The sequence below is a fragment of the Chelmon rostratus genome, chromosome 8, assembly GCF_017976325.1.
Source record: "Chelmon rostratus isolate fCheRos1 chromosome 8, fCheRos1.pri, whole genome shotgun sequence".
Lineage (NCBI taxonomy): Eukaryota > Metazoa > Chordata > Actinopteri > Chaetodontiformes > Chaetodontidae > Chelmon > Chelmon rostratus.
The window spans coordinates 23,663,125-23,679,503 of record NC_055665.1 but is presented as its reverse complement, the minus strand read 5'-3'; the positions used below and the strand labels follow the sequence as shown (position 1 = coordinate 23,679,503).

General features: G+C 41.6%; 2 protein-coding genes across 7 annotated transcripts in view; both read right to left on the bottom strand.

Moving 5' to 3' along the window:
* The window catches only part of spire1b (spire-type actin nucleation factor 1b), a 35,881-nt gene extending 31,284 nt beyond the window's left edge, over positions 1-4,597 (bottom strand). For all 6 annotated transcript variants that reach the window (XM_041941854.1, XM_041941853.1, XM_041941855.1 and 3 more), the window contains exons 1-2: positions 4,026-4,597; positions 90-118 (exon numbers count right to left, since the gene is read on the bottom strand). In XM_041941854.1, coding sequence (XP_041797788.1) covers positions 90-118; positions 4,026-4,371 — 375 coding nt within the window. In that variant the 5' untranslated portion in view covers positions 4,372-4,597. The remainder of the gene's footprint in view (positions 1-89; positions 119-4,025) is intronic.
* A 2,239-nt stretch (positions 4,598-6,836) lies between these two features.
* On the bottom strand, positions 6,837-13,919 carry LOC121610443 (V-type proton ATPase subunit C 1-A-like). The gene is made up of 13 exons (XM_041942550.1): positions 13,775-13,919; positions 13,106-13,266; positions 12,446-12,513; positions 11,407-11,492; positions 10,538-10,632; positions 10,177-10,268; positions 9,662-9,760; positions 9,451-9,519; positions 9,177-9,269; positions 8,872-8,965; positions 8,235-8,332; positions 8,008-8,134; positions 6,837-7,535 (listed from the first exon to the last, which is right to left on the bottom strand). The coding sequence occupies exons 2-13, from the start codon at positions 13,235-13,237 to the stop codon at positions 7,437-7,439; spliced, it is 1,152 nt and encodes a 383-aa protein (XP_041798484.1). The 5' UTR covers positions 13,238-13,266; positions 13,775-13,919; the 3' UTR covers positions 6,837-7,436.
* Positions 13,920-16,379: the final 2,460 nt, after the last annotated feature.

The following is a 16,379-nucleotide window of genomic DNA, read 5'->3' as shown; positions in this document are numbered from 1 at the left end:
ACTGTACACACGTAAACACAGTCCAACCTCTGCAAGCATGTCATGATGAAATACAAAAACTATAACAGAATTACAGTGCAGTTACTCACCTCTGTTGTTGTGCAAGGGCTGTATTTACCTGCAGGGAAACAAGAAAGCAGTGTTGTGATAAGCAGCAGACGTAAGCCTAAGCATAAAGCAGCTTACAAACACATATGCAGGGCTACATATGCAACATTGTTCAGTGCTGTACAGTATGTACGACGGGCAGAGGTTAAGTGCATGTGATGATGCTCTTAGTTATTAATATAAAAGGCCATGCATTACATTTGGTTCAGTAAATATCATGTGAAATGTACATTGTCTCAGGATCCCCTGGAATCACTGGGCAGATGCTACCAATGGATAGACCAAAGGACTCTCTAAAGCTGCATGTGGGGAAAAGCACCCATTTTGGGCTAAAATCGTAAAAATGGACTGCAGCTAGGCAACTGAAATGATTAATTCCAGATGTGATCTAGTATACTGTCACTGCTGGGAAATATCAGGTCACAGAAGATCTATACAAACAGAAAGGAGTGAGAACTTGGATTCAGATATAGTTTTCAGTCTTTCAGTCTGTATTTTCCTAAAAGAGCTGGGCCCTATAATTCTTACCAATTGTTACTTAATAAGAGTGAATTGTGTATTTGCTGGGGACTATTTTCAGGTGAGGATTAATACACATTTGGTGTGTCACTGCCTATTCCCAGGTAGGAGGATGGTGAACGTGGGATTGACTTAAAATATCGTGTATGTTCGTGGTGATAATATAGAATATCACAGCCTTATCCTTTAAACGCTACTGTTTCTCAATCAGGTTTAAAGGAAAATCTGTTATAGAAATGTAAATGTAGGGATCATCTTTGCTATCCTACACTTTGCTCTGTGGTCTAGCACCCCTTGCACACGATTTATCAGTGATTAGAAATTCTCGTCCTCATTAAACCGATTTCAGTGAACATGCGCTGTGCTCTACTTATCAGTATGCAAACTAGACCAGATTTGATAAAAGCTCTTTCATTTCTAATTACTTCAGAGGTTTATGTAGCATGTGACTGATGATGATAAAACTCCTCCCAAGAAGCCATGAATGTATTCCCTTGAAAAAGAAGCCCCACTTTGATGTTTCTCCAGGCTACATCAGCCCAGCCTTCACTCCACAAACAGCCTGCGAACAGATGACCCTCTGAACAAACGCCTGTTTGTGTTGTAGCACGCAGAAATGCACCACCGCAACAGCTCTGACATCATCTCATGACCTTAACTTGCATCAGCAGATTTGAATGACATGCTGCTGTATGGTGAAGAAGAGTTAACATTCGGATGCGTGTCTGTGTGTGTGTGTGTGTGAGCAGATAATTGAGTGTGCTTTCTTAAAGAGGCCATAACACTTGGTGTTCTTGTACCAGAATGAAATTAAATCTGTTTATCAAAGTTTAGACATGATACAAAATATTTACCATGCTTCTTCAAATTCAATATTCGGATGTAATACAAATTGTCAGGCTAAAGTCCCTTTAGCAGATGAGCGCTTCCTAAATCCTGAAAACTTTTGCCACAGATTTATCTCATTATTTACGTGAATGAGTTTGTCTGACTGTCTCTCAGGGAGAGACAGTCTGTGCTGAGCAGCACAGATAAGTGGCAATTAGACCCCCACGTTACCCGGAAAACTGAAACCATTTGTGTGGTTACACTGATCAAAACACTTGCGAAGCACTCCCAAAATTACTTGGAAATGCCTGAAGACATACATGTACGGCAGTGATTCCCAACCAGGGGTACTGCTGCCGCTGTCAGGGGGTTCATGGAGAGATTGTGAGGTAGTTCAACTGTTTTGCTGGATAAATGTTTAAAATGGATCGTTAAAAGTATTGGATACGCAGCTGAAATAGTTGGCTAAAAGTAATGAATGCAACACTAAATTTTCTAAAAGAAAATGTTTAAAACAGATAAAAGTAATGGATAAAAGGTTGAATAAAGGTATTGCATTAACAGTAAAAAAGCTAAAAGTAATGGATAATTATAACAATATCCGGTTTTACATTACTAATAGTGTTACATAGCATCCATCAGTTCAAATGAACACATGATGGCTGCTGTGTGGGCACATGAGGAAAAAACAGCAGCGATGTGTACAGAATATGAGAGGCCTGACTGGTACTGAGAAGCAGCTCTAACTGCATTACTTGTATGGTCATATTTGCCGACATCTATGTACCCATTTTGTGCCTGATTCTAATAAGGAAATTCACATGTATAACATTGTGCACATTTGGCGTTTGCCGGAAGGAAGCGGTCGGATGTTTCTCTGTGTAACAGCACGTCACTGAGGCAATACTGACAAAAACAAAAGGTGAAATCAAATACAAACGCCAAAACAATCTTGATACATTCTGCATGATGTGACATTATATGAGCAACAGAGGAATAAAAGCCTGGACTCCCCTCTCCAATGGTTGCTTCCGTGCTAAAAATAGCCCATTCATTCTAAGCATATAGACCTACAGGCCACAACCAGCATCATCATCACAGCTGTGCATCTCAGATTTGCTCTTGAGAGTTGATTAGACGAAGCATTCTGTGCATTTATTGAATCAAAAGCCATAACATTGACTCAGCAGTGCTCTGTACTGTGTGTGTGTGTGTATATATTGTAGCTGAGCACATCCCTCGGGCCCTCAGGTGTTATCCATTACAGACAGGTAGACAGATAGATAGACAGGCATTCAATCAGTCTGCACTGCACTCTGTTCAGTGTCTCAGCAAATGTGATTACAGCGGACGACGGACATGCCAGGCTTCGGTCCGGCGAGGCTCTGTAATGTGTTTGGTTTGAGAGCACGTTATCGTTCACAGACACACCCAGCCACTGTAGCAACACACACATCACATGGCGTGCAGTGTCATCCGTTTTGTTTTGGTTTGGATCCTGGTTGATACCTGTGAACATGATCTGTACTAATTCAGACTCTGGACAAATACCACACAAACAGTGGAACTCTCTCCCATATGACACACAGATTACCATAAAACACATTAAAGTCACTATTGAAGTGTTGCATAGCCCTGCAGGCACAGTGCAAGTCCCTCAAGGGATATTTCCAGAATGATGGAATACAGCAATGATTTCTAATTTTGGCACACTTCGCTGCCATCGACTCCTCTCATTTTCTTTTTTCAGCTTGGGAATAGAAACACTGTCGGACCAGCAGGACTCTAATTCTTAATTTTTATAGCGACTCATTAATTATAGCTTTAATCAACAAGGGTTTCCGTGTCACAGTCATGCCATGTCAGTAGGATCAGCAGATTAAGGTGTTATATGAGTGCCATGCTGATAGGTATGTGCAGGGGTGAACCATCACTCCACGACGTCCTATTCTATTCAGGCGTGGGCATCGGCCCACACCTTGATCGGATCAGTGCCCGTCCACATTTCAGCCTGCAATCACATGCTTTAATCAGATGAAGCAGAGCGAACCCCCTGATCTGATATGAAGTGGCAAACAGGCTGAGACGCTTTTAATAAGAGATGAAACCACATGATGTACACACACGTGCCTTTAGTGAGGAGAAAACAGCGAGAATCAGTGCAAACGGCCGTGAGAGTGAGAGCAGCAGGGGTCTCTGGTGGTATTCCTTTGTTTATCAGTGATCAGGTCATGTGTAATGGAGCTTTAAGTCTGGCTGCAGCAGATTAGGTGCAAATAAAGCACCTGAGCAGTAAACAGATGTAGAAAGCTTCCACATGTGCAGCTGAAAATATGTGTAGGCCTGCGCCTCTTATTTACAAGACATTATACTCTGTGGTACCACGATCATGATCCCATTATATTCATTCTGGTGATCACACACAAGCATTGCTTTGATTGTGCAGGAGATGAATTTATGTCATTTACATAAGGACAACCACAACACCTCATCCCCATTATCTGAAATGTAAGTGATGGCCTGGCCTAGATCAGAGCTGTAGGCGCGCTCAGGCTGAAATGATGCGTTACCTTCACAGCCCTGGTGTTCGACCCTCACGGACCCGTCTTTCTGTATCCTAACGTCCCCCGGTCCGGAGATCCTCATCGGCGCCGCGGATGATGCTGCGGCGGCGGAGGAGCCCCTCCAGCTCCGGTGTCTCCGCGCCAGCGTCCTGCAGCACTGGTAACACACCGCCCAAGCCTGCTCCTCGTTGATGGGCTGGCTGTACAGCCTCAGTATCTCCTCCAAAGAGAGACACTCCGCTCCCGCTTCCTCCGGTGAATTCATCGCGTTGTGATGCTGCTGCTCATCCCGGTGAGTCGCTGCAGCAGCATCCGTCAGCCCTCCGTGGTCCCCGCGTCGCTGCGCGGCCATCCTTTCATTATCTCAGCGCAGGAGGCCCGATGTCGAGAGCAGGTCCAGGCCGATATGCGAGAGGGAACCTGGAGGCATTGATGCTTCCCTCCTGCTCCCCGGGGCAGCAGCAGCAGCGGCGGCAGCGGCTCACCGGTGGTCGTTTCCCCGCCCGCCTTGTTCAGCTTTCGGTAGCGGCAGTCACGGGACGGTGCGCGGGGGTTGTGTGATTATAGCCGTCACCGTGTGCGTGTATCACATCACAACCCAGCGAGCCAGGCTCACTCCTTCATCACATGACCTCTCTCTCTCTCCCTCTCTCTCGCTCGCTCGCTCTCTCTCTCTCTCTCTCCCTCTCTCTCTCTCTCTCTCTCTCTCTCTCACACACACACACACACACACACACACACAGTGTCCCTGCATCTATTTCCGGGCTTTTGAAAGGTGATTAAGAGACTGACAATAGTGCAAGGTGTTCCTTCTTCTCTCAGTTTTTCATTCCGTTCATTCAAATATATTTCACTGGAGCCAAAGCTGGACCACCAACCAAAAACAGGCATTCCCCGAGGCCCCAGAACCCCAGGGGCCCAAAATCCCCCACAGCACTGCCAGTTGTCTGCAGGTGCTTTGATTAATCACTTACTCTGTGAGGGCATTTGCACCAATAAAGTCTAATATCAGCTGAGGTGGTTTATTAGTTTACCATGCTCACGTGACACATATTCCTAAACAAATAAGTGGTTAATCCAGCTATCACACACTGACTGACACAGAAAACTTATATGTAATACTCTAATATAGGAGTGGGCCCACTGGTTTGTGGTGGTCTGATGGTAGGCCTATATGGGTTCACACAATGCACAGAGGGTGGGAGGTAGAGGGAGATATTGCTAACCAATGGAAACTGCAGTCTTTCTATAAAGTCTCCAGCTGGAATCAATTCATTTTTAAAAAGTCATCATTTGTGTGCTTTTGTCGTGTTTTCAGCTTTCTTCGTAACATTTTTCACGCACTGACACAGAAGCATTTTGTACAGTTTATTCATTGCTTATAATTGTTGAGAATTGCTGACATTGCATCATTTTCGTCACAGCTTTGATCATCTTCAACCTTCTAATGAGGTTAACTGAAGCAAAGCAGAGCCTTTTACCAAATCCGTTGTTTAGCCATCAGTATTAATTCTGTCCCATTGCTACTGTAGTCTTTACATGTTTCTACTACATACTATTATTTTCCATTTCATATATTTCCAAATTTTTCCTTCATACTTTCTAGAATTGTTTCTTTCTTTGATTCTTAATTGATGTGATGCACGTGTTTGCATTTTAGTGAATTACAGTGATCTAGGTCCAACATATCTTTCTCCATTATTTCTACATTGTTTTATATTGTATTGTCAAACCATATTGGTCTTTTTAGGAGAAAATGGAGTATCAGAAGGTGTTACCCAGCTCTGCACTGACTGATCCAGTAAACTGACTCCTGATGCAGGTTACAAACACCTGAGTCAGAGCTGTGCTTATGTCTGTATGTGGCTTCTGTAGCTTTTATTTGACACTTTTTTTCACATCAAAACACTGCTGTTAAATTACATTTTATTGAGTGCAGTCAGCACAGTTTGCAGATGTTCTGACTTTATATCATTTTAACAGTCATGGGACTTATGGTGCAGAGATACATACAGCCAGTGGTGGACAGGAAGTACATTTACTCATGTACTTTACATGAGTACAGTTCTGAGGCACTTTATCTACTGAACTACAAAGCAGTAGGAAATATTATTATAGTATATACTTTTACCCCAGTGTGATTATGTAACCGCTACTTTTAATGTTCAGGTTTTACACACAAGACATAAGATCAGTTTGTAAAACATGATGCTCCCCAACAGTATGTGAAGCAGTGAAGGGGCTCTGTCTACGTCCAGCTACAACTTCAAAAGACAGCTTACATGTTAATGCGTCAATAATAATAATCGAATTATAAAATAACTGGCACTGGACTTTGCAAACGGAGTACTTTTAATACTTCAAGTCCATTTTGTCAGTAGTTTTATTCAAGCGAAAATTGTACTGCAAAATTGTCACTTGTAATAGAATTTTTTTATAGTGTCAAACACACTTCAACATCATGCAAGGACCTCATCTAAAGCGTCTGTGTTGTGCCCTCTGCTGGCTGGTGGTATCTCCATCTGTCCTCCATGTTGAAAATCTTGCAGCTCTGTGGAGACTCCAGAAGTTTTCTGCTTAAAGAGGAGCTTTCCTTGAACTTGCCCGTGGCTGCGTGTATGATCATGCGCCAGCACGAGGTTTCACAGACAGACAATCTTTCTCTAAACTACAGACTCTGCCTCCGTCTGCCTATCACCACATAACTCCAGCAGCATACTCAGATAGTATTCTCACTTATGTCCAATCAAAATTAAATCTGCTACAAATAATGCTACACATACAGTAGACACTCATTAATCAATTCACAAACTCGCACACATTTGATTTGATTTATTCATCAATCATATTTAGTCAATGGCTTACACAATACTCTGATAGAGATCACTTTGACAGCAAATATACACAACATGAGACAAGACACACTCATATAACATCTTTGTTGCACAATGTCTGCGAGGATGACCCCAAAATCTCTGAAACACAGAGATCCAGATCTGGTTGCCATGGGCGCAGTGATAACATTGGCCATATACACAAATCTCAACACAGAAGATGTAGCTATCAATACACACCAGCACATGTGGAATGACACAGTAAATACACAACTCTCCAGTATGATTTCTTTATCTATTTCACATCAAAGAAAGCAAATTATCTGTGTGGCTTGAAAAGAAAAATAAACTGTAAACAGAAACAATATTTAAAAGTCTTCTTTGTCCCTTGGTTGTAAAAGTGGTAGAGGCTTGCTGCTGAGCCTTTTCACCACGAGGAATGAACATGCAGCATAGTCGTTCAAGCAGCTGATGGGGAGAGGCGGCAGTGAGGAGACAGACAGTGGGGATGAGGGGAGGAGGGGGGAGGTTTGTACCAGGAAAAAACGAGCTCGATCAACACCCAACATAAAGACAAAAAGTCTTAAACTTTGAAGTCCAGGAGGTTGCAGTCAATCTTGTAGTAGACGTAAGGATAGTACTCCTGCTGGCTCAGGTTCAGGCCTGGGATGTCCATTGCGGACTGAAAGAAAAAAAGGCTGTTAGTGTGTGTAAGCAGCTGTTTAAAATGCCTGTATGAGGTTAATCTGTAATCATCACCGAAATGAAAAGCTACTGGCTTAGGCCCAGTTCTAAATGGTTTCTTAAAGGGGAGGGGTATGCTAAGTTACTTATCATTTAAACTTATTTACATAACATTAATTATTTGATAATCAATTATAAGTACACACCATAGACTGTATATAAAGAAGTCCACACCACTGGAGCTGTTGTCTTTATTTGTAGTAACCACCTACGGCCATGAGAGGGAGCCCCTGCTATTCTCTTTTATGGTGACAGTTTATCCTAACATTTGCCATGGTAAACACATGTTTTTATAGTAGCACATGCCTGCCGCTATGCTGCTTCAAGATGTGTAGTGTTTTTCTTGATGCTCTAACCTTGTTGCAAGTGCAGTAGTAAGACTTTTTCTATAATCATATCACAGTACTCACATCAATGATTGCTGCTGCACTGCTGTCCAGATGTTTGTACAGATCATTGAGCACCTCCCTCAGCTTCTTCATGGTCTTCTTGTTTGGCTGCAGGAGCATGGCCTGAAAGTTCACCGGCAGCCCATATCTGTAAGGACACATTACATAAATACGCTGATCGAACATCTTTTTATCTGCTGTAGTTGTAGGTATGGGTGACATTAAGAAAGCATGTCTGACCACCGTACCTTAAAACAGACTCGACAAAGACCCTTAGTGCTTTGATGTGGATCCACGCGATGAAGGCTTCACTGAAGTTCACTTTCAACCACCGGACAAGCGGGCCCTGGAGAGAAACGATCCAGATTAGGTTTGCAGGCTGCACAGCACTGAGATTTCCAACTGCTTCAGGCTTTTTATCTGGTTGTTTTCATAAAAAGAAAAAGTAAATCACTCCATTTTCATGTGCATAGCACAGTTGGAAAAAAAAGCAATCTTTGTAATTTAAGAAACTACTAGATTTATATAAACCTGGTGGAAACATTGCCTGTTCTGTGTCATTTGGAGTGACAAGTGAGTGTCGTTGCTGTAAAATAACGTCAGTAAATTGTCCCTGTAATAATTTCCCACAGTATCTCTGGAAGGATTTGAGTCACTGCAAGTTACCTTCATAATGTACTAAAAATGAATCCAATGACTTGTCTGGAAAACATAAAGCCTGCTTGGCAAATATGAAACAATCTGTATCGTAGATAAAGACCTACGGTATTGCAAACCACTTGTGTGGTTCCATGAAGAGATCAGTATGATGCCTTCATTTCCCCCCATGAAACTGTATCAATGAGCAAGTTCAAGCAGAAAATTCTGTCCTGTTCCATCACTTACAAACTGCTTCTTCTTATCCGTGGAGAGCCGTGTCATCTCCTCTTTGTCTGCCTTCATCTCTTCTTCGTTGTACTGGAAGTCTCTCACTATGAACCTACAAATAAGATGTGGAGTGCAGAAATCAGCTTCATTTGGTCACTGTAGTGCTGTCTAGTTCATATATTTAGTTAGAGCTATTTATATTTGCCTAGCAGTCTGGCTCCTTTTGAAATAAGCTCATTTTTCTCTTGACACTTTTCACGCCTCTTGTTTGTGTTTGTCCTGTGCAATAATAATTTGTGTTTGATCAGTATAACAACTCTTACTTGTTCTCTCTGGCTTTGTGTTTGAAGTCATCGATGGCTTTCATAAATAGAGTGACACTGAACAGTCCACTGTCATTGTCTTCAAATAGGAGACTGGAAGAGAGGACAGGTACTTGTTATACTGCTGTAATGATACTGATAAACCGCAGATTAAGCCAAAGTATACAAAGCATACAAGTAACAAATCACCCACTAAAAATGCACGTACTTGTTATTGATGTTTTCTGATTAAATGCCTTTTATCCAAGATTGTATTTGACATGACATCACTTACTTTGAGGAGCGAGGCACCACCATCTCAGCCAGTGTTTCATATGTTTTCTGCCAGTCAGTGTATGCCGTCCTGAAAGAACAAAAAATGAGGTCATACTAAGTTAGCATCTCATTTATCTTTCCTCTGAATTACGCTGCCACATGTTTGTATTTCTGTGATTTGCATCCAGACATGCTTGCAATATTTGCCATACTAGAGAAGTAATACTCACTTTGGCACAACTACCAGCAGAGTGATGAGGTACTCTGAATCAAGTACAAAGTCATCCTTCTTGACAATGTCAGCCAGGCTCCTGGTCAGCAAACTCCCCCTGGTGGCACAAAACAGTATTACAATAACATGGCGTGACCAAAAGAAGGTGCCTCGTGTTGCCAAAGCATTTCAGAGTCACAGTAACTTTTCAGAACATGCTGACAAGGAAATATAGTCAGTGATCCTTGAAGCTTAAATAAGCGCAGGGAGGTGTCACATTTGAGAGCTGCCTGGTAACCAAACAGATGTCCAGTCAGCTGAAGAGAAATTAGAAGAAGTTGTCATATTTTGCTAAAAGGCCCTTCAATAACAGTTGAAAAGCCTGGGAAAGACTCATTTTGGTCTTTGTGACTGAGATTTTTCAAACTACTTACTTTGCATTTGTTCTGGCAAGCTTCATTACTTCCTGTGAAAAACTCTTCAGCCTAAATGCAGTGTTAGAGACTAACACATTTGTACAAACGGCTCACTTACGCATTCTTCCTCTCTAAATTCTGCAGGTTTCCCTTCAGGTTGTTATAAGCTGATGCTCTGGTCTTCAAGTCGTTGTCAATCTGGGTTACTTGCTGTGAAAGATGACAAACATGGCTGAAATTATTTCTGACTGACAAATAAAACACAGAGTAACATGCCCTTTAAGACACAGCTCTACACAGGGTAAAATGTGCACAAAGGCTGGATGAGCTGAGTCAGAAATAAAACCTACACAGATACAGTTAGAGCCCTACCACTACACATTAGGCTACAATAATACAAAGTATTGACAATTTACATAAAGATCTGACAAACATCAATGCTGAATTCACTATTTTTTCAGTCTAATTGAGAGACCTACCTTCGAGACGATTTCAGAGATGTTTTTAAGTGACTGTTTGATGGGATATTTTGCCATATCCCACTGAAATCTTGTGATGTAAGTGACAAGATCAACTGAAAAAAAACAACACAAGAATATCAGGCTATGAGCTGTGCATTATGAGATTATTGTAAGAGAGAAGTTGGACAAAGCTACACTTTTACGACGGTGATTTCAGATTCATGCTGAAAGGGTCATTTTCTTTGATTGTAACACATCTTTCACAGACCTGTTTGCCAACTCCCCAGATACAATGGCAGTAAATGATATTTAGTTCTCTGCACAGCAAAAGAAAAAGCAAAATGGCTTTCTACAAACTGTGTCCCTGCTGGATAATCCACAGATCTTACTGTGCAGAATTCATAAGAGCTAGTTCTACTAAAGAAATAGTCCCTTTGAAAACTGTAGAGAGAGAAATCTGTAGACTATCCAGAGTAACCTGGACAGTCGCCAGAAAAAACAGACTGCTGCTGATTTTTTAGAATGTTTTTAACGCTGTGGGCACCTCAAGCAAAGTTCCATTCATTTCACTTTCATATGCCAGAGGCATATGTCTCAACCTCTGGCCTGGGCAAGTAAAACCTAAATTATCTGATGGTTATACACCACAAGAGGTAAATGAGAATGTATGTTTTTTGACCAGGCTCATTTGGATAATTAATTGAATCCATCAGATAGTTGTCAGATGGCCTTTTTTCAAGATTGTAATGAATATTTAAAACATCAGTGTGCCTTAAGTTATTATCATTACTGCACAATTAACCTTGCTTTGCATTATCCCACATGAAACGCAGCTGTTTTGGGTACTAAAATAATGAGGAAACACTGAGTCGTAACCATCACTGTACCTCCGTTGGCCAGCAGGTTCTCCTGCACTTTGTCTCGGCTGTCCTCCAGCACGTCGGCCATGTACTGAGCAACCTTCTTCACCACACTGTGAACAGCCAGGAGACATCAAAACTCGGCACGCAGAAAGCCAAAGTAAACCACACACTCACACGACCACCACGACCTCATGCCCCAAATGTAACACAAACATACACACACATCAAAAACTTTCACATAGTCTTGTTAAGGTAATTTCCTGACAAGTGTTCACGATTTTTGACCACACCGTTTAGCAGCGCATCAAAGCAGGACTGCGTCTACAGTAGTGAAGCCAAGGAAAGACTGAGAGCCAAGTCACATCTCATGCTGAAAAAAGTTCATAAGAAAGTATAGCTGCCACTTAGGTTTAATTTTGACGATCTAAAAACATTTTTATTGTTCATATAATGACAAAAGACAACAAAAAAATTCTAATTGAAATAATTCAATCAAAACTTAAATTAAAATGGATGTAATTTTGAGTTTTTTATGTTGCTTTTTTCCAGATATGCTGGACGGAAACTTCAAACAAGGAACTAGATAAAGACGGACGGTAATCAAACAAGTGAAACCGTATTGCAAAGCTGGTTTCTCACAGTCTTGGAAATATCCACAGAGGAAGCAAAGCAGAGCTCAGGCAGTAATGGCTGGGTGTGAGTTTTGGATGTCAGTATTTCCAAAGACTATAAATTACACTCAAACATAGTCACGGCACATAAGTCATCGGGTATAAATATGACTAAAGAAAGAGCTGCTAGTGTGTCACCCAACTGTAAATTGCCAAGTTTAGACTGCAAGGCCCGCTAGCCTCAGGCCCCTGTGAAATTCCTCATTGTTACAAGGTAAGAAAAGAGATTAGGGAATAGTGAACCAGCTACATCAGAGAGTCAGGAGCGTTGCACAGGTTAGCTGAGTTTTTTTTCATGCCCATGCCCAAACTATTCAACATGATTTAATGATAATTTAATCACTAAAACAGTCATAAAGACAGAGAATGTCAGAATACAGCAGGGAGCATACCTTTCAACAAAGGAGTCTAATTTGGCTAGTTCATCCGACAGCCCAACCAAAACATCTAGTGTCCCCACCTGTTTTTGAACACAAAGAGCAGAAACGAAAACATCAGCACTTTATGACTTTTGACCAATCAGTCCTGAGATTTTGGCCGTTTTTAAGTGGGATCAGCAGGGTCGTGTTTAAACAGCGACATCTGGGGTCCAGTCCGTCTACAGTGACGTCCAGGGGGCCCTATGTGCTTAGGACGGCGCCTCTTTGTCCAGAGCCGTTCATGCACTGCTAACAGTTCCAGGAGAACACTGCAGCCACAAGGTCAGCGGGGTTACTTCACCTTCGGTGCAGAGAGGAACTGAACCAGACAAGCTGAGCTGCTCTGTGGATGAAAACTTCACCAAACCAACGCTTCAACATGCAGGCAACAGATCTATGTAAAGGCTGCTTCCCATACACACAATCAGCTTATTCTTGACAGTGGATATATAAGGTGAGTGATTTTCATATGAGCCTTCTTTGACATGTAAAACTACCACATAACTTAAAAAAAAAGATGAAAAAGAAAATTATGTCCACACTTGTGCATAGTTATATTAAATATGACAACAAAGTACTAGCTATGTACTTCAGCATGGGAGAAGAAGATTTAAATTGTGAATCCATGCTAACCTTGAGGTCTGGGATGTTGAACTTGTGGTTGACGGAGAGGTTGTTGGTACGTGCGGTGGCTGCCATCATTTTGTCCCATGTCTGCTGGCAGGTCTTCTCTCCCGGTGCAGAGATCAACCAAAACTCTGTCATGGTTACAGTACTGGTGCAGCTAGAGGAAACTGAGAGGAGAGCTGTTTGTAGACTGATGTGCGCTGCGTTTTAATTCAGCTCAACAGTTAATAAAACATAGAGAAACGCTGAGTCTGACTCTTTATCAAAAGCACTGATTTGGCGACAATACAGCTAAAGAACTGCGTTTACATCCCCTCTGTCTTTAGATACATTTTAGCTCTGCTAGTGCTGTTGTCATGAAGTGTCCTGACACTGTTTACCACTAAGCGAGCTAAAGAAATGATGCTACACTAGCAACAGTGGCTCATTCAGGGTTTAAGTCCAGAACAAGCTGACATTACTGTTTTGCCAACACTACACATCTTTATTCCCTGGCAGCTAACTAACGACACACAGCTATAAATAAGCATTAAACGGTACTGTATACTACCAGAAGCTCGCAAAAAATATGGTTGAGGTCAGGCACTATCCAGAAGGGATTAGCTACCGTTAGCCACTTAGCTTTGCTCACAACAACACAGGTGTGCTATGCGACTACGTGACAACTTTACTCACCTCTGGATACAAAAAGTGTCCGTCAACGGTGAAAAAATATAGGTACCACTAGCGTTTTTAAGGCTTGATAATTTTCATAGTTGCCATTCAACACAGTTGGTGAGGTCTCCTGACAGCAGCATCAGAGTCAGCTGATCTGCCAGAGGAACCGGAAGGCCTCTCTCACACACACACTGCTTACTGAGGAAACTCAGCAGCGACCACAGCTGGTGGACGGTGGGTCCTACAGGACAGGTAGACTACCGTCAATGAATGTTGTGAGTTTGATGCTCAGGTTCAAGGGCACTTAAGGCAGTCACTGCAGGGCAGGTGCGTATATACAGGGAGGGCCAGGTTCTTCAGATAGAGGAGACTCGCAACAGTATGGCCTCACTCTACTTAAAGCAATCATGTCAAGATTGTATGAATGTTATGCAACAGCACATAGCTTCAGTGTCTGAATAAAGACTTAGAATAATGAGGCTGATATTTCCATGACACGGACAGCTTTACCAAAATGTTTTTACAGAGACACTTTAGACATTTCACCATTCTTGATTAGAAATTTGACCAATTTTTCTCAATTACAAGATGTGGTAAGAACTCCACCCCAGACTTGAGTGTCAGTCAAAATTCCAAGTGCAATATTTCCATAGGCTATTAGAGAAGGAGACTGGCAATCTTGGATGCCAAGTCAGCAGCATTTAAGGCTTTCGAGTTACTAAATTTGGAAAAGCAGGGTCAGGTTTCCTGACTTTGGGTGTCTCCTGCACAGAATCTGAGGAAAACGCCCCCAAAGGGACATGTTTATAGTTTAGTGGGTCTGGGGTTCATTGTTTGGGACACAATGCTTGGTCTGCCTGGAGCCAACCCTCGACATCAAACGGCAGGGTGAGCTTGCCCATGGCTGGCTAGAGGCCAGTCTGCTGGGATGTTATCAGGACACACACACACACTCCACAATTGGTCCGTCTGCAGAATGCAGACTACCGCTGAGAGTACTGCATGAGCTCTTCATGTTCAATAACAGAGAAAATGTTGTTTTAACAATAAATAGCACTGAATGGATACATTACTATTTACAAGCTTAATGCCATCCCCTCTCACGCACACCATTCAAGACAAAATCCTTGCATGGACTCCCATACCTCTCTGGAAACAACCATCCCAGCTTCCAACACATGTGTCTCTCAAAGTTGTGTAATGTTTACGGTAAGGCCTGGAAGTGCCAAAGTATTATAGAATAGAAGCACTAAAATAGTTCACAAATCTTAAAACATGGAGGCGTTTTGCCGTCTCCTCTCCTCCTCCATTTCTTGAGAAAATGTTCTCTGATTTTATTTTAAAACTAAAGCAATAAAGAGCATTCATGCATTCCAAGAATGAAGCTCTTTGTAATGCTTTGTATACTGACTCACAGAGCACATCAAGTGTTTCATCTATAAACTACCTGTACTCACTTCACTTGGACCACAGAGACCCAGTGCTTCAAGAAATGAAACCATGCTCACGTACAAACACACATCTAAATACACACACACACACACACACACACACACACACACACACACATACAGGCAGGTCATGGTAGGCAGATCATATTAGGCAGATCATGTTAGGCACTCTCTAGTATGATTTACTTGCAGAATATGACAAATCATAAAAATAACAGACTTAAAGTGTCTATATTTAGTTTAACTGATGTGGTCCTCCAGGTGGTTTGATTTTCTCAGAAACATGTACTTTTACAGTAGACCACATCTAGTGATGTCAATTTCTGACAGTTATGTTATGAACTTACTTATTCTGCAATCTATCTTGGCAGAAAGGAAATATGGGTGAAAAGTTAATCATTTTCAAGATTATGTTATTGTTTGACCATCATCGTATCCCTCCACCTCTTTGATACTATTGTTAAAAATGACATGTCCTGGGAAAGCCCAGAGATAAAGACAGTTCCTTTTAGGTGGCATGCCGTAAAACCAAAAATGAGGCTGCACTGAATTTGCACAAATACATCATCTGTGTAGTTGTAGTAATTGTCAGAACAGAAAATTTGCTAACATTCTAAATTTGACTTCTTTTGCATAATTATCATGTTGCTGCAGCCAATTGCTTTATATTTCCCTGTTTAACATTCAGATCACTGTGAGGAAAAGTTTGTTTGGAGTTCCTTTTACTTAGCAACATTCTTTGGCAAAAAGAGCTGCTGAGTGACCTAACCACACTTACAACACAAGAGTCTGTTACATAAGACCAATTCGTGGTGAGTTTAACCAGTCACTTATTTCCATGTAAAGAGGAAATAAATGACTGGTATTCAAATATGCAGAGATACTGTAGAGCCATAGATGTGTTATCTGATTGATTGTTGACATACATTTTTGTTCCTAACATTAATTTTATGATTAAAAAACAAAGAGGCTGATCAATTCTGTTGAATTTGCTGTTTTTTTTTAATCTTTTCATTGTTGGAATTATGTTCTTTATTGCTCTTTGACTGGAAACTTTTGGTCAGTCAGGGTTAATCTGTGATGGGTTGTTCTAAATCTGCGTGTTGATGTAATCCGTCTGCAATGTTTGCAAATAAGAATTCCTGCTGCACAATGCAGCCACTGGAGTATTT